At 52.0% G+C, this 22,167-nt stretch overlaps 1 protein-coding gene across 2 annotated transcripts in view; it reads left to right on the forward strand.

The window, feature by feature from the left end:
- The window catches only part of CLPX (caseinolytic mitochondrial matrix peptidase chaperone subunit X), a 67,685-nt gene extending 65,638 nt beyond the window's left edge, over positions 1 to 2,047 (forward strand). For both annotated transcript variants that reach the window (XM_038767532.1, XM_038767533.1), the window contains one exon: positions 1,646 to 2,047. In XM_038767532.1, the coding sequence (XP_038623460.1) occupies positions 1,646 to 1,736 (91 nt within the window). In that variant the 3' untranslated portion in view covers positions 1,737 to 2,047. The remainder of the gene's footprint in view (positions 1 to 1,645) is intronic.
- Positions 2,048 to 22,167: the final 20,120 nt, after the last annotated feature.

Genomic DNA, 22,167 nt, shown 5'->3' on the forward strand with positions numbered 1-22,167 from the left:
CTTCTCCGGGCCTTAGTTCCCTCATTTGGAAATCGGGGATGAAGACGGTGAGACCCGTGTGGGACGGGAACCCTGTCCAACCTGATTAACGTCTGTAACGATAATAATGATAATAATTGTGAGAAGCACAATAATCAAGGGAAGCAGCGTGGCTCAGTGGAAAGAGCCCGGGCTTGGGAGCCAGAGGTCGTGGGTTCTAATCCCCGCTCCGCCACTTGTCAGCTGGGTGACTTTGGGCGAGTCGCTTCACTTCTCTGGGCCTCAGTTCCCTCATCTGGAAATCGGGGGTGAAGACGTTGAGACCCACGTGGGACGGGAACCCTGTCCAACCTGATTAACGTCTGTAATAATAATGATAATAATTGTGAGAAGCACAATAATCAAGGGAAGCAGCGTGGCTCAGTGGAAAGAGCCCGGGCTTGGGAGCCAGAGGTCATGGGTTCTAATCCCGGCTCCGCCACTTGTCAGCTGGGTGACTTTGGGCGAGTCCCTTCACTTCTCCGGGCCTCAGTTCCCTCATCTGGAAATCGGGGATGAAGACGGTGAGACCCACGTGGGACAGGAACACTGTCCAACCTGATTAACGTCTGTAACGATAATAATTGTGGTATTAAGGGAAGCAGCGTGGCTCAGTGGAAAGAGCCCGGGCTTGGGAGCCAGAGGTCATGGGTTCTAATCCCGGCTCCGCCACTTGTCATCGGTGTGACTTTGGGCGAGTCGCTTCACTTCTCTGGGCCTCAGCTCCCTCATCTGTAAAATGGGGATTAAGGCCGTGAGTCCCACGTGGGACAACCTGATCACCTTGTAGCCCCCCCAGCGCTTAGAACAGTGCTTCGCACATAGTAAGCGCTTAACAAATGCCATTATTGTTGTTAAGCGCTTACTATGTTGCCAGGCACTGTACTGAGCCTTGTAACCTCCCCAGCGCTTAGAACAGGGCTTCGCACATAGCGCTTAACAAATGCCATTATCATTATTTGTTAAGCGCTTACTATGTTGCCAGGCACTGTACTGAGCCTTGTAACCTCCCCAGCGCTTAGAACAGTGCTTTGCACATAGTAAGCGCTTAATAAATGCCATTATTATTATTATACAAGCGAACCGGGTCGGACAGAGCCCCAGTCCCTCGTGGGGCTCACAGTCTCAGTCCCCCATTTTGCAGATGAGGAGACTGAGGCACGGAGAAGTGAAGTGACCCGCCCACAGCCAGAATTAGAACCCACGTCCTTCTGACTCTCAAGCCCGTGCTCTATCCACGACGCCGCGCTGCTTCTCCAGCGCTCAGTACAGTGCCCGGCACAGAGTAAGCGCTTTTAGACTGTGAGCCCACTGTTGGGTAGGGACCGTCTCTATATGTTGCCAACTTGTCCTTCCCAAGCGCTTAGTAGAGTGCTGTGCACACAGTAAGCGCTCAATAAATACGATTGATTGATTGATTAACAAGTACCACTAAAAAGACAAGACCAACAAAACACGACAACCACCACCTTTTGGTTCCTTTCTTCAGTGTCCCCCACTCTGACCCGGCTTTCCCGGGAATTTTTCCAGAAATAACGGTCTCCCTCTCTCCGCAGGGCCCCCACCAAGGAGTCGGCGGACGAGGACGGAAATTTTTCCAGAAATAACGGTTTCCCTCTCTCCGCAGGGCCCCCACCAAGGAGTCGGCGGAGGAGGAATACGACTCGGGCGTCGAAGAGGAAGGTTGGCCCCGGCAGGCCGACGCCGCCAACAGTTAAACGCGCCCTCACAGGGGTTTCTTACGGGGCAGAACTTGGAAACCCGGGATTTCCACGGGCACCGGGTCGACCCCGACTGCCCCACGCGGTCCCGGGATCGGGAATCTTGTCGAGGCATCACTTTGATTCACGCGGCGGACTTGAGCGGCACACAGAGATCAAAATTTACGTTTATCCGGTTCAGTTTTTACCAACCCGAAGGAACAGAAATCCCTAGCGTTCCGACAGGCAGCCGCGGGGTTCCCCGGGAGCTAATTTTACAATAATGTTACTCTACAAGTGGGGAAATAAATTTCCTGAAATGAAGATGACGAGACGTTCAGTTGAACTTTTTTTCCTCTTACCATTCCCACTCGTTTTTAATCTTTCCCTCTCCCATCCTCCCCGCGCCCCCCCAAAAATGTCAGGTTGGTAGTCACTTGGGAGGTCGGGATAGGGAATCATCATCATCATCAATCGTATTTATTGAGCGCTTACGATGTGCAGAGCACTGTACTAAGCGCTTGGGAAGTACAAATTGGCAACATATAGAGACAGTCCCTACCCAACAGTGGGCTCACAGTCTAAAAGGGGGAATAGAAATTAATCCCCCAAAAAATACTCTGTAGGGTTGGGTTATGATGCTTTGAACTTTGTTCCCGGGCTTCTTTTCCGGACCGCAGCGGTCAGTTGCCCGGACATCCGCGGTCCTTGTCGGTCCATTTTAGCACCGCCCGGAAAAGGACTGAAATTGGAATATGGGCGAGTTGATCGGGGGAAAGAAAAAAACAAACAAAATATCCAGTACCCACAAAACCGACTGGAGGATGAGGTGTAGACCGTTTGGGTCTGTTTAAATTTTTTAATTAATTGGTCTAATACTGTGCATTTGTCCAAAGTACTGGAAATGGCATGCGTCAGTTTTTCGGTGCCGAGTCTTTGCCCAACCTCCCTTCGCCTGCAAACTTTAAGTCGTTAAAGAAAATGTCTATTTTTGCCGGAATCGGTAGCGAACTTGTTCCCCTAACGGGCTTCTTTCATGTCATTTTCTCTCTCCTGTTGGACATCTCCTTTGTTTTTCATCCAAGAAAAAGAAAACGACTCCCCCCGAGGTTTTGATTGTCCGATCCGATTACCTTGTATCTACCCCGGTGCTTAGAACAGTGCTTGACACATAGTAAGTGTTTAACTGATACCATTATTATGTTAGAGACCCAGAGAGAGATTCATTCATTCAATCGTATTTATTGAGCGCTTACTATGTGCAGAGCACTGTACTAAGCGCTTGGGAAGCCCCAAGTCGGCAACATATAGACAGTCCCTACCCAACAGCGGGCTCACAGTCTAGAAGGGGGAGGCAGACAACAAAAACATATTAACAAAATAAATAGAATAAATATGTACAAGTAAAATAAATAGAATAATAAATACGTACAAGCATATATACAGCATGGCTCAGTGGAAAAAGCATGGGCTTTAGAGCCAGAGATCATAGGTTCGAATCCCGGCTCCGCCACCTGTCTGCTGTGTGACCTTGGGTACGTCCCTTAACTTCTCTGAGCCTCAGTTTCCTCATCTGTAAAATGGGACAACCTCATTACCTTGTTCCCCCCCCCCCAGCGCTTAGAACAGTGCTTTGCACATAGTAAGCTCTTAACAAATGCCATTATTATTATTATTATTTTATTCTATTTATTTTATTTTGTTAATATGTTTGGTTTTGTGCTCTGTCTCCCCCTCTCTAGACTGTGAGCCCAATGTGGGTAGAGACCGTCTCTATATGTTGCCAACTTGGACTTCCCAAGCGCTTAGTACAGTGCTCTGCACACAGTAAGTGCTCAATAAATACAATTGATTGATTGAGAGGAAGGAGGGGGCACTTCCGAGAGAGGCGCGGCCCCGCCCCTCTCTCGCGCGCTGACGTCACGGGCACGGGCGGGCCGCGCAGGCGCCTGAATTTCCACAGAACGCAAGGGTGCCATTCATTCATTCATTCCATTCCGCCTCCGTCGGCGGTCGCGTTGCGGTGTGACCCAAGTCGGCCCCCGTCGTCGGCGGCGTTGTGGTGTGACCCGAGCCGGCACCCGTCGGCGGTCGCGTTATGGTGTGATCTAAACCGGCCCCCGTCGACAGTCGCGTTATGGTGTGATCCAAGCCGGCCCCCGTCGACAGTAGCGTTATGGCCTGATCCAAGCCGGCCCCCGTCGGCGGTCGCGTTGCGGTGTGACCCCAGCCGGCCCCCGTCGGCGGTCGCGTTGCGGTGTGACCCCAGCCGGCCCCCGTCGGCGGCCGCGTTGCGGTGTGACCCCAGCCGGCCCCCGTCGGCGGTCGCGTTGCGGTGTGACCCCAGCCGGCCCCCGTCGGCGGTCGCGTTGCGGTGTGACCCCAGCCGGCCCCCGTCGACGCGGGCGATGGCGCTGCCGCCTTTCCCCGGCCGCTTCGGGCCCGGCCGCCCCGGGGGGCCGCCGCCGCCGCCGCCTCCTCCGCCCGCCCCGCCGGCTCCTCCCGCTCCGTTCCGCTGCCCCACGTCCGCCCCGCCCTTCGCCCCGCCGCAACCCTTCCCGCCTCCGCTGCTGCCCGCAGCCCGCCCGGTCCCCTTCCCGCCCAGCCCGGCTCCCGCTCCCTTCCTGCAGCCCTTGCAACCTCAGCAGCCTCTGCAACCCCTGCAGCCCTTGCAGCCTCCGCGGCCTCTGCAGCCCGCGCAGCTCCTGCAACCTCCGCAGCCCGCGCAGCTCCTGCAGCCCGCGCAGCCCTTGCAGCCGCCGCCGCCTTTGCAACCCCTGCAGCCCTCGCAACCGGCGCGGCCTTTGCAGCCCTCGCAACCGTTGCAACCGCCGCGGCCTCTGCAGCCCGCGCAGCCCCTGCAACCGTTGCAACCTCCGCGGCCTCTGCACCCGTTGCAACCGTTGCAACCTCCGCAGAGACCCTCCCTCGTCCCTCCCGCCGCCGGCCCGGTGTGGGCCCCGCGTTGGCCCGAGGAGGAGGAGGAGGAGGAGGATGCGGGGCAGCGGCTGCGGGACGTGGCCTGGGTGCAGGCGGCGTTGGGGTCCCGGTGGGGCCGGGGGCCGTCGGTCAAACCGGGGCGGCTGCGGCGGCGGCTGCGGGTCCTGGTGCTGGGGGCGGCCCGGGGGCTGCGGAGGGCGGCCCGGGGCCTGCGGGGGCTGCGGGGGCCTGGGGCGGGTCCGGCCTGGGGGTCCCTTTGCGGGCGGGTGTCCCGGCTCCGGGGGCTCCTGCTCCCCCTGCTCCCCCCGCCGGGCCCCCTTAGGGCCAGGGCCCCCCAGCCACCGGAGGACCGGGCGCGGCTCCAGGCCCGGGCCCGAAGCAACGAGGCCCGCATCGACCGCTGGCGGGCCCGGCGCCTGCTCCAAGCCCAGCAGACCACCAAGGTAGGGGGGACCCCCCCTAGTAGGCCGCACAGCCTGTTAACAATAATAATCATCATCATCATAAGGATGGCATTTGTTAAGCGCTTACTATGTGCAGACCGCTGTCCTGAGCGCCGGAGGGGGGATCGGTCAATCAATCGTATTGATTGAGCGCTTACTGTGTGCAGAGGACTGTACTGATAATCATAAGGATGGCATTTAGTAAGCGCTTACTATGTGCAAGCCACTGTCGTAAGCGCTGGGGGGGGATCAATCAATCGTATTGAGCGCTTACTGGGTACAGAGCACTGTACTAATAAGGATGGCATTTGTTAAGCGCTTACTATGGGCAGACCGCTGTTCTAAGCGCTGCAGGGGGGATCAATCAATCAATCGCATTGATTGAGCGCTTACTGTGTGCAGAGCACTGCACTAATAATCATAAGGATGGCATTTGTTAAGCGCTTCCTATGTGCAGACCGCTGTCCTAAGCGCTGCAGGGGGGGGTCAATCAATCAGTCGTGTTTATTGAGCGCTTACTGTGTGCAGAGCACTGTACTAGTAATAAGGATGGCATTTATTGAGCGCTTAGTATGGGCAAAGCACTGTCCTAAGCGCTGCGGGGGGGGGGTGTCAATCAATCAGTCGTATTTATTGAGCTTTTACTGTGTGCAGAGCACTGCGCTAATAATCATAAGGATGGCATTTGTTAAGCGCTTACTATGGGCAGACCGCTGTCCTGAGCGCTGGAGGGGGGATCAATCAATCAATCGCATTGATTGAGCGCTTACTGTGTGCAGAGCACTGTGCTAGTAATCATAAGGATGGCATTTGTTAAGCGCTTACTATGTGCAGACCGCTGTCCTAAGCGCTGCAGGGGGGGGGTCAATCAATCAGTCGTATTTATTGAGCTTTTACTGTGTGCAGAGCACTGTGCTAATAATCATAAGGATGGCATTTGTTAAGCGCTTACTATGTGCAGACCGCTGTCCTGAGCGCTGGAGGGGGGATCAATCAATCAATCGTATTGATTGAGCGCTTACTGTGTGCAGAGGACTGTACTGATAATCATAAGGATGGCATTTAGTAAGCGCTTACTATGTGCAAGCCACTGTTGTAAGCGCTGGGGGGGGATCAATCAATCGTACTGAGCGCTTACTGGGTACAGAGCACTGTCCTAATCATAAGGATGGCATTTGTTAAGCGCTTACTATGGGCAGACCGCTGTTCTAAGCGCTGCAGGGGGGATCAATCAATCAATCGCATTGATTGAGCGCTTACTGTGTGCAGAGCACTGCACTAATAATCATAAGGATGGCATTTGGTAAGCGCTTCCTATGTGCAGACCGCTGTCCTAAGCGCTGCAGGGGAGGTCAATCAATCAATCGTATTTATTGAGCTTTTACTATGTGCAGAGCACTGCACTAATAATAATAAGGATGGCATTTGTTAAGCGCTTACTATGTGCAGACCGCTGTCCTAAGCGCTGCAGGGGGGGGGGGTCAATCAATCAGTCGTATTTATTGAGCTTTTACTGTGTGCAGAGCACTGTGCTAATAATCATAAGGATGGCATTTGTTAAGCGCTTACTATGTGCAGACCGCTGTCCTAAGCGCTGGAGGGGGGATCAATCAATCAATCGTATTTATTGAGCGCTTACTGTGTGCAGAACGCTGTACTGATAATCATAAGGATGGCATTTGTTAAGCGCTTACTATGTGCAGACCGCTGTCCTGAGCGCTGGAGGGGGGATCAATCAATCAATCGCATTGATTGAGCGCTTACTGTGTGCAGAGCACTGTGCTAGTAATCATAAGGATGGCATTTGTTAAGCGCTTACTATGGGCAGACCGCTGTCCTAAGCGCTGCAGGGGGGGGGGGGTCAATCAATCAGTCGTATTTATTGAGCTTTTACTGTGTGCAGAGCACTGCGCTAATAATCATAAGGATGGCATTTGTTAAGCGCTTACTATGTGCAGACCGCTGTCCTAAGCGCTGGAGGGGGGATCAATCAATCAATCGTATTTATTGAGCGCTTACTGTGTGCAGAACGCTGTACTGATAATCATAAGGATGGCATTTGTTAAGCGCTTACTATGTGCAGACCGCTGTCCTGAGCGCTGGAGGGGGGATCAATCAATCAATCGTATTGATTGAGCGCTTACTGTGTGCAGAACGCTGTACTGATAGTCATAAGGATGGCATTTGTTAAGCGCTTACTATGTGCAGACCGCTGTCCTAAGCGCTGCAGGGGGGATCAATCAATCGTATTTATTGAGCGCTTACTGTGTGCAGAGCACTGTACTAATAATCATAAGGATGGCATTTGTTGAGCGCTTTCTATGGGCAGACCGCTGTCCTAAGCGCTGGAGGGGGGATCAATCAATCAATCGTATTGATTGAGCACTTACTGTGTGCAGCGCACTGTACTAGTAATAAGGATGGCATTTATTAAGCGCTTACTATGTGCAAAGCACTGTTCTAAGCGCTGGAGGGGGGATCAATCAAGCAATCGTATTTATTGAGCGATTACTGTGTGCAGAACACTGTACTGATAATCATAAGGATGGCATTTATTAAGCGCTTACTGTGTGCAAAGCACTGTCCGAAGCGCTGGAGGGGGGATCAATCAATCGAATTGAGCGCTTACTGTGTGCAGAGCACTGTACTAATAATAAGGATGGCATTTATTGAGCGCTTACTGTGGGCAAAGCACTATTCTAAGCGCTGGAGGGAGATCAATCAATCAGTCGTATTTACTGAGCGCTTACTGTGTGCAGAACACTGTACTACTAATAATAAGGATGGCATTTATTAAGCGCTTACTATGTGCAAAGCACTGTTCTAAGCGCTGGAGGGGGAATCAATCAATCGTATTTAGCTCTTACTGTGTGCAGATTACTGTGCTAGTAATAATAAGGATGGCATTTATTAAGCGCGTACTATGTGCAAAGCACTGTTCTGAGCGCTGGAGGGGGGATCAATCAATCAATCGTATTTATTGAGCGCTTACTGTGTGCAGAGCACTGTACTAATAATAATAAGGATGGCATTTATTAAGCGCTTTCTATGTACAAAGCACTGTTCTAAGCGCCGGAGGGGGGATCAATCAATCAGTCGTATTTATTGAGCGCTTACTGTGTGCAGAGCACTGTACTAATAATAATAAGGATGGCATTTATTAAGCGTTTTCTGTGTGCAAAGCACTGTTCTAAGCGCTGGAGGGGGAATCAATCAATCGTATTTATTGAGCGCTTACTGTGTGCAGAGCACTGTAGTAATAATAATAAGGATGGAATGTATTAAGCGCTTACTATGTGCAAAGCACAGTTCTAAGCGCTGGGGAGGTTACAAGGCGATCAGGTTGTCCCCCGGGGGGATCCCAGTCTTCACCCCCATTTTCCAGATGAGGGAACTGAGGCACAGAGAAGTGAAGTGACTTGCCCAAAGTCGCACAGCTGACAAGGGGCGGAGTTGGGATTTGAACCCATGACCCCTGACTCCAAAGCCCGGGCTTTTTCCACCGAGCCATGTTGCTTCTCTGTACTAAGCGCTTGGGAAGTTCAAGATGGCAACATATAGAGACGGTCCCTACCCAACAGCGGGCTCACAGTCTAAAAGGGGGAGACGGAGAACAGAACCAAACATACTAACAAAATAAAATAAATAGAATAGATATGTACAAGTAAAATAAAGAAATAGAGTAATAAATATGTACAAACATATATACATCTATACAGGTGCTGTGGGGAAGAGAAGGAGGTAAGATGGGGGGATGGAGAGGGGGACGAGGGGGAGAGGAAGGAAGGATACATTGTGATCAAGTGGACCCACGTGGGGCTCACAGTCTTCATCCCCATTTTTCCAGATGAGGGAACTGAGGCTCAGAGAAGTTAAGTGGCTTGCCCAAGGTCACACAGCAGACATGTAAACCGGTCCGTGTACCCAGGGCGGTGACGCAGACGGGAAAAAGTGACTCGGAGACGTGAGTTCAGACAGAGCAGGAAAGGAGGAAAGTGGCCACCTGCCCATTCACCTCCCGGGAGAGGGACGAGGCAACCGCTTATTCCTCTTTTAGTGGGTTTCAAATCCGAGCTACGCAAAGAATTCCCGAGAGTTGTGCCGCACGCGAGGCCTTGGCATTCCTAGATCCCAAGTTAAAGTACAACCGTTGGTTTGGCATGGTTTGGTTAGTGTTAAAATCCCCGTTTCCAATATGCTATCAGGAGAGAGCGGGCTTCAAATCCGAGCTACACGAAGGATTCCCGAGAGTTGTAGATCCCAAGTTAAAGTACAACCGTTGGTTTGGCAGGGTTCGGTTAGTGTTAAAATGCTTGTTTACAGGATGTTATCAGGAGATAATGGGTTTCAGATCCGAGCTACACAAAGGATTCCCGAGAGTTGTGCAGCACGGGAGGCCTTGACATTCCTAGATCCCAAGTTAAAGTACAACCTTTGGTTTGGCATGGTTTGGTTAGTGTTAAAATCCCCGTTTCCAATATGTTATCAGGAGATAGCGGGCTTCAAATCCGAGCTACACAAAGGATTCCCGAGAGTTGTAGATCCCAAGTTAAAGTACAACCGTTGGTTTGGCAGGGTTCGGTTAGTGTTAAAATGCTTGTTTGCAGGATGTTATCAGGAGATAACTGGTTTCAGATCCTAGCTACACAAAGGATTCCTGAGAGTTGTGCCGCAGGGGAGGCCTTGGCATTCCTAGAGCCCAAGTTAAAGTACAACCGTTTGTTATGGTTCGGTTAGTGTTAAAATCCCCCTTTACAAGATGTTATCAGGAGTTAACGGGTTTCAGATCCGAGCTACACAAAGGATTCCCGAGAGTTGTGCCCTAAGTGAGGCCTTGGCATTCCTAGATCCCAAGTTAAAGTACAACCGTTGGTTTGGCATGGTTTGGTTAGTGTTAAAATCCCCATTTACAAGATGTTATCAGGAGATAAAATCCGAGCTACACAAAGGATTCCCGAGAGTTGTGCCATCCGCGTGGCCTTGGCATTCCCAGATCCCAAGTTAAAGTACAACCGTTGGTTTGGCATGGTTTGGTTAGTGTTAAAATCCCCATTTACAAGATATTATCAGGAGATAACGGGTTTCAGATCCGAGTTACACAAAGGATTCCTGAGAGTTGTGCCCTCTGCGAGGCCTTGGCATTCCTAGATCCCAAGTTAAAGTGCAACCGTTTGTTATGGTTTGGTTAGTGTTAAAATCCCTATTTACAAGATATTATCAGGAGATAACGGGTTTCAGATCCGAGTTACACAAAGGATTCCTGAGAGTTGTGCCCTCTGCGAGGCCTTGGCATTCCTAGATCCCAAGTTAAAGTACAACCGTTGGTTTGGCATGGTTCGGTTAGTGTTAAAATCCCGTTTACAAGATGTTATCAGGAGTTAAAATCCGAGCTACACAAAGGATTCCCGAGAGTTGTGCCGCGCGAGGCCTTGGCATTCCTAGATCCCAAGTTAAAGTACAACCGTTTGTTCTGGTTCGGTTAGTGTTAAAATCCCCGTTTACAAGATGTTATCAGGAGATAACGGGTTTCAGATCCGAGCTACACAAAGGATTCCCGAGAGTTGTGCCGCACGCGATGCCTTGGCATTCCTAGATCCCAAGTTAAAGTACAACCGTTGGTTTGGCATGGTTCGGTTAGTGTTAAAAATCCCTGTTTCCAAGATGTTTTCAGGAGATAACGGTCAACACGGGATGGGGACATTCCTGACAGAGAGGAGCCACTTTAGTTAATGTTACTCTACAAACCCTGGAGTGCTTTCGGTCTGCATCAAATTGAGGGTTACTGTTGGCATGCACAAGATGGAGTCAGTCGTCATCATCATCATCAATCGTATTTATTGAGCGCTTACTATGTGCAGATCACTGTACTAAGCACTTGGGAAGTACAAATTGGCAACATATAGAGACAGTCCCTACCCAACAGTGGGCTCACAGTCTAAAAGGGGGAGACAGAGAACAAAACCAGACATACTAACAAAATAAAAAAAATAGAATAGATATGTACAAATAAAATAAATAAGTAAATAGAGTAATAAATATGTACAAACATATACGTATATACAGGTGAAGTATATATACAGTCATGCCAAGTTTGCTTGCGGACAACCCCCCCACCCCCCCCCACTCAGAATCATCATCATCATCATAATAATGGTATTTGGTAAGCGCTTACTATGTTGTAAGCGCTGGGGAAGTTACAGGGCGATCAGGTTGTCCCTCAGGGGGCTCACAGTTTTCATCCCCAAGGGAGGGAACTGAGGCACGGAGAAGCCAAGTGACTTGCCCAAAGTCACACAGCTGACAGTTGGCAGAACCGGGATTTGAACCCCTGACCTCTGACTCCAAAACCCATGCTCTTTCCAGTGAGCCACGCTGCTTCTCATATGTTACAAATTCTCATTTTTCTCTGTTCTCACTGCCTTGTGCAGGTTGTTATCTGCCCTGTGGCCTTGCATAGATACTTGTTACTCGCTACTGGCCTTGAAGACATCTGTTGCTGAGCCTTGCATAAAATACAAAAAGGAGTTGTTCTCTCGGCCTACACAAAATGGAGGGCTACTGTCAGCATACACAAAATGGAGTCAGTCATGTCAAGTCCGCTAGTGGACAACAACTCATAGTTTTAATCCCCATTTTACAGCTGAGGGAACTGAGGCCCAGAGAAGTCAAGTGACTTGCGCAAAGTCACACAGCTGACAGTTGGCAGAACCAGGATTTGAACCCCTGATCTCTGACTCCAAAACCCATGCTCTTTCCACTGAGCCACGCTGCTTCTCATAATAATCTTGGTATCTTCCAAGCGCATACTTGTTTCCATACATGCTTTGTCCAGCGCTGAGAACAGTGCTTTGCACATAGAAAGCGCTTAACAAATACCATCGCCCTCCCCCTGGCCCGGAATGCCCTCCCTCCCCACATAATAATAATAATAATATTTGTTAAGCGCTTACTATGTGCAAAGCACCGTATTAAGTGCTGGGGGGGATACAAGGTGATCAGGTTGTCCCACGTGGGGCTCACAGTCTTAATCCCCAGTTTTACAGATGAGGTCACTGAGGCTCAGAAAAGTGAAGTGACTTGCCCAAGTTCACACAGCAGACCTATGGCAGAGGCGGGATTCGAACCCATGACCTCTGACTCCCAAGCCCGGGCTGTTTCCACTGAGCCACGCGACATCCCCCAAGCTAGCTCTCTTCCTCCCTTCAAAGCCCTCCTGAGAGCTCACCTCCTCCAGGAGGCCTTCCCACACTGAGCCCCCTCCTTCCTCTCCCCCGCCTTACCTCCTTCCCCTCCCCACAGCACCTGTATATATATATATATATATATATATATATATATATGTTTGTACGGATTTATTACTCTATTTTATTTGTACATATTCTATTTATTTTATTTTGTTAATTTGTTTTGTTGTCTGTCTCCCCCTTCTAGACTGTGAGCCCACTGTTGAGTAGGGACCATCTCTATATGTTGCCAACTTGGACTTCCCAAGCGCTTAGTACAGTGCTCTGCACACAGTAAGCGCTCAATAAATAGGATTGAATGAATATGTTGCCGACTTGGACTTCCCAAGTGCCTAGTCCAGTGCTCTGCACATAGTAAGCGCTCAGTAAATACGACTGAATGAATGAATGTGCTCAGCATTGCTCTAAGTGCTGGGGGAGATACAGGATCATCAGGTTGTCCCCTGTGGGGCTCACAGTCTTCATCCCCATTTGACAGATGAGGTCACTGAGGCCCAGAGAAGTGAAGTGACTTTCCCAAAGTCACCCAGCTGACAAGTGGCAGAGCCGGGATTAGAACCCACGACCTCAGACTCCCAAGCCCAGACTCTTTCCACTGGACCACACTGCTTCTCTAATTAATAATGTTGGTATTTGTTAAGCGCTTACTATGTGCCGAGCACCGTTCTAAGCGCAGGGGGAGATACAGGGTCATCAGGTTGACCCCCGTGGGGTTCACGGTCTTCATGCCCATTTTGCAGGTGAGGGAAACTGAGGCACCGAGAAGCCAAGTCTTGCCCAAAGTCACACAGCTGACAAGAGGCGGAGCCGGGATTAGAACCCAGGACCTCCGACTTCTAAGCCCAGGCTCTTTCCACTGAGCCACGCTGCTTCTCTGCACGCCCACACTACAGGGGACGGACCCAGCCAGCCAGACGGGGCATCTGCTGAGCGCCTACTGTGTGCAGAGCACTGGACGAAGCGCTTGGGAGCGCACACTACAGCACCCTCGGCTGCTAGAACAGTGCTTTGCACATAGTAAGCGCTTAACAAATACCATTATTATTATTATTATTATTACAGGTCCCCTGCCCATAGCCAGGTTTCTGCCCAAAGGAGCCGGACCCAGCTACCAAGCAGGGGCATTTATTGAGCACTTATTGTGTACAGAGTGTGGGACGAAGCGCTTGGGAGGGCACACTACAGCTCCCTCGGGAGACGCGCTCCCTGCCCGCAGTGAGCTTCGGCCCAGAGGACTCAGCCGGGGCATTTATTGAGCGCCTACTGTGTGCAGAGCACTGGAGGAAGCACTTGAGAGGGCACACTACAGCACCCTTGGGAGACACGCTCCCTGCTTGCAGCGAGCTTCGGCCCAGAGGACCCAGCCGGGGCATTTATTGAGTGCCTACTGTGTGCAGAGCACTGGATGAAGCACTTGAGAAGGCACACTACAGCTCCCTCGGGAGACACGCTCCCTGCTCCCAGCGAACTTCGGCCCAGAGGACCCAGACGGGACATTTATTGAGCACCTACTGTGTGCAAAGCACTGGATGAAGCACTTGGGAGAGCACACTACAGCACCCTCGGCTGCTAGAACAGTGCTTTGCACATAGTAAGCGCTTAACAAATACCATTACTATTATTATTATCATTACAGGTCCCCTGCCCATAGCAAGGTTTCTGCCCAAAGGAGCCGGACCCAGCCAGCCAGCCAGCTAACAAGCAGGGGCATTTATTGAGCACTTACTGTGTACAGAGCGCGGGACGAAGCGCTTGGGAGGGCACACTACAGTTCCCTCGGGAGACACACTCCCTGCTCGCAGCGAGCTTCGGCCCAGAGGACCCAGACGGGACATTTATTGAGCGTCTACTGTGTGCAGAGCACTGGATGAAGCACTTGAGAGGGCACACTACAGCACCCTCAGAAGACACGCTCCCTGCTCGCAGCGAGCTTCGGCCCAGAGGACCCAGACGGGACATTTATTGAGCGCCTACTGTGTGCAGAGCACTGGACGAAGCGCTTGGGAGAGCACACTACAGCACCCTCGGCTGCTAGAACAGTGCTTTGCACATAGTAAGCGCTTAACAAATACCATTATTATTATCATTACAGGTCCCCTGCCCATAGCCAGGTTTCTGCCCAAAGGAGCCGGACCCAGCCAGCCAGCCAGCTAACAAGCAGGGGCATTTATTGAGCACTTATTGTGTGCAGAGAGCGGGACGAAGCGCTTGGGAGGGCACACTACAGCTCCCTCGGGAGACGCGCTCCCTTCCCGCAGCGAGCTTCAGCCCAGAGGACCCAGACGGGACATTTATTGAGCGTCTACTGTGTGCAGAGCACTGGACGAAGCGCTTGGGAGCGCACACTACAGCACCCTCGGCTGCTAGAACAGTGCTTTGCACATTGTAAGCGCTTAACAAATACCATTATTATTGTTATTACACGTCCCCTGCCCATAGCCAGGTTTCTGCCCAAAGGAGCCGGACCCAGCCAGCTAACAAGCAGGGGCATTTATTGAGCACTTATTGTGTACAGAGCGCGGGACGAAGCGCTTGGGAGGGCACACTACAGCACCCTCGGGAGACGCGCTCCCTGCCCACAGCGAGCTTTTGGGTTAGAGGAACGGGAGCAGTCGCACCATCGGGTGTTTATGGAGCGCTTACTGTGTGCAGAGCACTGAACGAAGCGTTTGGGAGGGCGTTCATTCAATCATATTAAGCGCTTAGGGGAGGGCGTTCATTCAATCATATTAAGCGCTTACTGCGTGCAAAGCCCCGTACTAAGCGCTTGGGAAAGTACACCCTTGGTAGACATTCCCTGCCCACAGCAAGCTTTCAGACTAGTTTTCGGGTTCGGCTGTGTGACCTCGGCCCGGTGGCCTCACTTCTCTGTTCTTCCGTTCCCCCCTCCCGCCCCCAGGAGCACGAGCTCAAAGTCGCCGCCGACAGCGTCCTCGCCGAAGTCCGGAAGAAGCAAGCCGACACCAAGAGGATGGTCGACATCCTCCGCGCGCTGGAGAAACTGAGGAAGCTGAGGAAGGAGGCCGCCGCCAGGAAGGGTCAGTGCCACCCGAGGGGTCAATCAATCAATCATATTTATTGAGCGCTTACTATGTGCAGAGCACTGTACTAAGCGCTTGGGAAGTACAAATTGGCAACATATAGAGACAGTCCCTACCCAACATTGGGCTCGGGTCCCATCGGGGGCCTCTGAACGGTCAATCGGTCGACTTATTTAACGAGCACTTACTGTGTGGAGACCCCAATGTGGTAATATCGTTTCTAATCCCGGCTCCGCCACTCGTCGGCTGGGCAGGTCACTTCTCTGGGCCTCAGTTTCCTCATCTGCAAACACGCAGCAGTAAAGGTTGTAGTAATGGGACTTATTAAGCACTTACTATGAATTAATTGCAAGTCACTTCACTTCTCTGGGCCTCAGTTCCCTCATCTGTAAACAGGCAGTAGTAAAGTTTGTAGTAATGGGACTTATTAAGCGCTTACTATGAACTAATCGCTGGGAAAGAATAGAGAAGCAGCGTAGCATGGGAGTCAGAAGTCGTGGGTTCGAATCCCGGCTCCGCCACTTGTCAGCTGTGCGACTTCGGGGCAAGTCACTTCACTTCTCTCGGCCTCAGTTCCCTCATCTGTAAACAGGCAGCGGTAAAGTTTGTAGTAATGGGACTTATTAAGCGCTTACTATGACCTAATCGCTGGGAAAGAATAGAGAAGCAGCATAGCATGGGAGTCAGAAGTCGCGGGTTCTAATCCCGGCTCCGCCACTTGTCAGCTGTGCGACTTCGGGCAAGTCACTTCACTTCTCTGGGCCTCAGTTCCCTCATCTTTAAACAGGCAGCGGTAAAGTTTGTAGTAATGGGACTTCTTAGTAATAATAATAATAATGATGATGGTATTTATTAAGCACTTACTATGTGCTAAGCACTGTTCTAAGCGCTGGGGACGTTACAAGGTGATCAGGTCATCCCATGGGGGGCTCCCAGTCTTAATCCCCATTTTACAGATGAGGTAACTGAGGCCCAGAGAAGTGAAGTGACTTGCCCAAAGTCACACAGCTGACAATTGGCAGAGCAGGGATTTGAACCGATGACCTCTGACTTCAAAGCCCAGGCTCTTTCCACTGAGCCACGCTGCTTCTCTATTAAGCACTTACTGTGAACTAATTGCTGGGAAAGAATAGAGAAGCAGCATAGCATGGGAGTCAGAAGTCGTGGGTTCTAATCCCGGCTCCGCCACTTGTCAGCTGTGTGACTTCGGGCAAGTCACTTCACTTCTCTGGGCCTCAGTTCCCTCATCTGTAAACAGGCAGCAGTAAAGTTTGTAGTAATGGGACTTATTAAGCGCTTACTATGACCTAATCGCTGGGAAAGAATAGAGAAGCAGCATAGCATGGGAGTCAGAAGTCGTGGGTTCTAATCCCGGCTCCGCCACTTGTCAGCTGTGCGACTTCGGGCAAGTCACTTCACTTCTCTGGGCCTCAGTTCCCTCATCTGTAAACAGGCAGCAGTAAAGTTTGTAGTAATAGGACTTATTAAGTGCTTACTTTGAATTAATTGCTGGGAAAGAATAGAGAAGCAGCATAGCATGGGAGTCAGAAGTCGTGGATTCGAATCCCGGCTCCGCCACTTGTCAGCTGTGCGACTTCGGGCAAGTCACTTCACTTCTCTGGGCCTCAGTTCCCAAACAGGCAGTGGTAAAGTTTGTAGTAATGGGACTTATTAAGCGCCTACTTTGAATTAATTGCTGGGAAAGAATAGAGAAGCAGCATAGCATGGGAGTCAGAAGTCGCGGGTTCGAATCCCGGCTCCGCCACTTGTCAGCTGTGCGACTTCGGGCAAGTCACTTCACTTCTCTGGGCCTCGGTTCCCTCATCTGTAAACAAGCAGCGGTAAAGGTTGTAGTAATGGGATTTATTTTTATTAATAATAGTAATAATGGTATTTATTAAGTGCTTTGTTCTAAGCGCTGGGGATGTTACAAGGTGACCGGGTTGTCCCACGGGCACCGAAGGAGGGCTCCGTTGTCTTCCAGGCGTCTGCCCTCCGGCCTCGGCCGACGAGACGTTCGAAGGGCACGTCGGGAGGCTGAGGAAACTGATCCAGAAGCGCACGGAGCTGTACGAAGCCGAGGAGCGGGCCCTCAGGGTCATGTTGGAAGGCGAGCAGGAGGAGGAGAGGAAGCGGGAAATGGAGAAGAAGCAGAGGAAGGAGAAGGAGAAGCTCGGCCAGCAGCAGCGGGAGATGGAGTCCAAGCTCTTCGGGACGCTGGGTGAGTGTCCGTGCGGAGAGGGAGCCTCGGCGCGGGAGGAGCGGTGATCGTTTATTCGTCGTCGGCACGGACATTCGTTCACTTGGTCGTATTGATTGAGCGCTTACTGTGTGCAGAGCACTGTACTCGGCGCGTGGGAGAGGGTAGTACAACAATGTAACAGACACATTCCCAGACTGAGCCCCTTCCTTCCTCTCCCCCTCGACCCCCTCTCCATCCCCCCATCTTACCTCCCTCCCTTCCCCACAGCACCTGTATATATGTATATATGTTTGTACATTTTTTTTTACTCTAATTTATTTGTACATATCTATTCTATTTATTTTATTTTGTGAGTATGTTTGGTTTTGTTCTCTGTCTCCCCCTTTTAGACTGTGAGCCCACTGTTGGGTAGGGACTGTCTCTATATGTTGCCAATTTGTACTTCCCAAGCGCTTAGTACAGTGCTGTGCACATAGTAAGCGCTCAATAAATACGATTGATGATGATGATTCCCTGCCCACAAGGAGCTTACCAGGGGAGACAGACATTAGTAAAATTGTTGTTATTATTCATATTGTATCTGCTAAGCGCTTACGACGTGCCAGGCGCTCTACTGAGCACTGACGGAGAAGTAAATGAATTACAGGTGTGTGCATAATTTTTATGGGGGCTGGTCAGGGGGAGTCAGAGGACCTGGGTTCTAATTCTGGTTCCACCGCTTGTCCTCTGGGTGACCTCAGGCAAGTCATTTCGCTTCCCCGGGCCTCGCTTCCCTCAGCCAAAAGCGATAAATGAATTACCGGTGTGTACATAATTTTTATGGGGGCTGGTCGGGGTTGGAGTCAGAGGACCTGGGTTCTAATCCCGGTTCCACCGCTTGTCCTCTGGGTGACTTCAGGTAAGTCATTTCGCTTCCCTGGGCCTCGCTTCCCTCAGCCGAAAGCGATAAATGAATTACAGGTGTGTACATAATTTTTATGGGGACTGGTCGGGGGGAGTCAGAGGACCTGGGTTCTAATCCCGGTTCCACCGCTTGTCCTCTGGGTGACCTCAGGCAAGTCATTTCGCTTCCCCGGGCTTCGCTTCCCTCAGCCGAAAGCGATAAATGAATTACCGGTGTGTACATAATTTTTATGGGGCTGGTGGGGGGAGTCAGAGGACCAGGGTTCTAATCCCGGTTCCACCGCTTGTCCTCTGGGTGACCTCGGGCAAGTCATTTCGCTTCCCTGCACCGAAAGCGATTCAATACGTGTTCTCCCTTCGACTTAGACTGGGAAGCCCGGGCGGGGCGGGGATTGTGTACGATGGAATTGTCGTGTCCACTCCAGCGCTTAGAACAGCGTTTGGCATGTAGTAAGCGCTTACTTGGCAGACTCCCAACCAGCCGCTCCTCAGACGGGTCTGCGGGTCAGACGGATGGACTCGATTCTCCGTTTGACGCGGCAAACGCCTCTCTCTCTCTCTCTCTCTCTCTCTCTCTCTCTCTCTCTCTCGCTCGTGTGGGTGTGTGTCTCTGTCGCTCTGTCTGTGTCTTTCGACTTTTCCAACAGACGAGTTTCCCCTCAGCCAGGTCCTGCAGCCGTTCCGTCAGTTCTATTTACAAGCAGAGCACTCGGTGGCCGCCCTCATCCAGATCCGGTAAGAAGCCGGAGCGCGGCCCGCTCCTTCGCGCCTGCCCAATCCCCCAAGGAAGGCATTCGGGCAGATCTGAAGCGGGCTCGCCGATGATAACGAGCGCGCGGTCTGGGCCGAACGCTGTCAACCGCCTGGGTGACTCGGTGGATTTGTTGTCACTGAGGAGCAGCGTGGTCCAGTGGCTACAGCCTGGGCTTAGGAGTCCTAAAAGATCTGGGTTCATTCATTCATTCATTCATTCATTCATTCAATCGTATTTATTGAGTGCTTACTGTGTGCAGAGCACTGTACCAAGCGCTTGGGAAGTCCAAGTCGGCAACATCTAGGGACGGTCCCTACCCAACAGTGGGCTCACGGTATAGAAGGGGGAAACAGAGAACAAAACGTATTAACAGAATAAAATAAATAGAATAAATATGTACAAATGAAATAGAGTGATAAATAGAGTGATGGAGTTCTAATCCCACCTCTGCCGCTTGTCCGCTGTGCGATTGTGGGCGAGTCGCTTCACTTCTCTGGGCCTCAGTTACCTCATCTGTAAAATGCGGATTAATAATAATAGTAATAGTAGTGGTATTTGTTAAGCACTTGGCGTCAGGCACCGTATCAAGTGCTGGGTGAACCCACTGTTGGGTAGGGACTCTCTATATGTTGCTAGCTTAGCGCTTAGTACAGTGCCCTGCATACAGTAAGCGCCCAATAAATACGATTGAGTGAATGAATGAATACAAGGAGGTTGAGTTGGACACAGTTCCTGTCCCACATGGGGCCGACAGCCTTAATCGCGGTTTTACAGATGAGGGAAACTGAGGCCCAGAGAAGTGAAGTGGCTTGCCCAAGGTCACGCAGCAGGCAAGGGGCAGAGCCGGGATGAGAACCCACACCTTCCAACTCCAAGGCCTGTGCTCTATCCACGATTAAGGCCGTGATTCCCGTGTTGGGTGGGGATTGTGTCTAACCTTGTATCTACCCCGGCGCTTAGTGTCTGGCACAGAGTAAGCGCTCAACAGGTATCAAAGAAGGCGGGGAGAAAGCGATGTGGTCGGTTGCCAAGAAGCAGCAGAAATGGAGGTGGGGGAGGGTGGGGGGGATAGGAGGCGGGGAGCTGCCGGGGGGGCGGATGGGAAAAGTGGGGAGGGCGGACGGGATGGTTCATCCTCCCATTTCTTTGCAGGCACGAATGGGATCAGTACCTGGTTCCCGACGAGCTTCCCGAAGGCAGCTGCGTCCCTCAGGGCTGGGTCCTGCCCCCCGCCCCCTCCAGTGACACCTGGGCCACGGCCGTCAAGCCGGGCTAGGGTCCGGGAAGGAGCCCGCGGCTCGGCCGTCTGTCCCGAGGGCCGGCCGGGGCCCGGAACCCCGAGCCGGGGGCGGCGGGGAGCGCCATCGTCTTTCCACGGGGCCAAGCCGGGCCCGGGACCTCCGAGTCTGGGCCTTCAGGAGGAGCGGGCGAGCTGGGCTTAGTCAAGACCTCGGGGTTGGCGAGGATTTGGGCCGTGGCAGTTGCCTCGGTTTTTACGGGGCTCGTTCTGATGTTACTATTACGTGTAACCGTATGTGTTTGTGTGGCCGGGGGGGCCGCAAGGTAGGTGAACACAGGCTGCCTTTTTTTCCAGCGGGTTTGTCCTTTTGACTGGGGTCAAGGTGACGATGGGCGGCCGGTGGAAAGTCTCCTGTCCACACCTGCCCTTCCCAGTCTTCCGCTAGTGTAGACGGCTCGGAGCAGGCCGAGGCGCCCCGAGGCCGGGGGGACGGGGCACGAGGAAGCGGGCGGGAGAAGGGCCGGAGCGGGTCGTCCTTCCCCCACGCTACTCGGGCCGTGTCCGGTCAAAGACCAGAGACGTCCGCTCTCCCGGCAGCTCCCGGGGGGAGGGTCTCGGGCCGGGGCCCGGAATCGGGGGATCCACCCCCCGGATGGATCCGACTGCGTTGACCCCGGGTTGACCGGAGGCCGGGCCTGAAGACCTTCCGCTCATCCTCTGCGGTCAGTCGCCCTGAAACCCCACGTAGAAACCCGCCGGCTCACAACACCCCAGAGACTGACTCTCGACGCACAAAACGGGGGGTCTCGCTGCTCCAAAACGGGCCGGGCCGGTCCCAGGGATTCAAGGTTACGAGGCGGCTCGCGTTTTTCACAAAGCCAAATAAACGGCGCGTTTTGTAAATGTGAACACCTTATTTATTTTCTATTTATTTTATTTGTACATGTTTATTTTATTTTGTTAATATGTTTTGTTGTCCGTCTCCCCCTTCTAGACTGTGAGCCCACTGTTGGGTAGGGACCGTCTCTAGATGTTGCCGACTTGGACTTCCCAAGCGCTTAGTCCAGTGCTCTGCAGACAGTAAGCGATCAATAAATACGATTGAATGGATGAATGAATTTTCAGTAAGTCGGGTGCAGCACGGTAAATATCACCGTTGCATCTGCTGGGTGACCTCGGGCAAGTCACTTCACTTCTCTGGGCCTCAGTTACTCCGTCTGTCAAACGGGGATTAAGACTGTGAGCCCATGTGGGACAGGGACCGAGTCCAACCCGAATAGCTCCTGTCTACCTCGGCGCTTAGAACAGTGCCTGGCACATAGTAGGCGCTTAACAAGTCCCATAAAAAGAAAAGCAGAAACCAGGGACTTCGTCCAACCTGACTAGCAGCGTGGCTCAACGGAAAGAGCCCGGGCTTTGGAGTCAGAGGTCATGGGTTCAAATCCCCGCTCCGCCTATTTTCAGCTGTGTGACTTTGGGCAAGTCACTTAACTTCTCTGTGCCTCAGTTACCTCATCTGTAAAATGGGGATTAAGATGGTGAGCCCCTTGTGGGACAACCTGATCACCTTGTAACCTCCCCAGTGCTTAGAACAGTGCTTTGCACAAAGTAAGTGCTTAATAAATGCCATCATTATTATACAAGTGCTTAGTACAGTGCTCTGCACACAGTAAGCGCTCAA

Source organism: Tachyglossus aculeatus, chromosome 26, assembly GCF_015852505.1.
Source record: "Tachyglossus aculeatus isolate mTacAcu1 chromosome 26, mTacAcu1.pri, whole genome shotgun sequence".
In the NCBI taxonomy this organism is placed as follows: domain Eukaryota; kingdom Metazoa; phylum Chordata; class Mammalia; order Monotremata; family Tachyglossidae; genus Tachyglossus; species Tachyglossus aculeatus.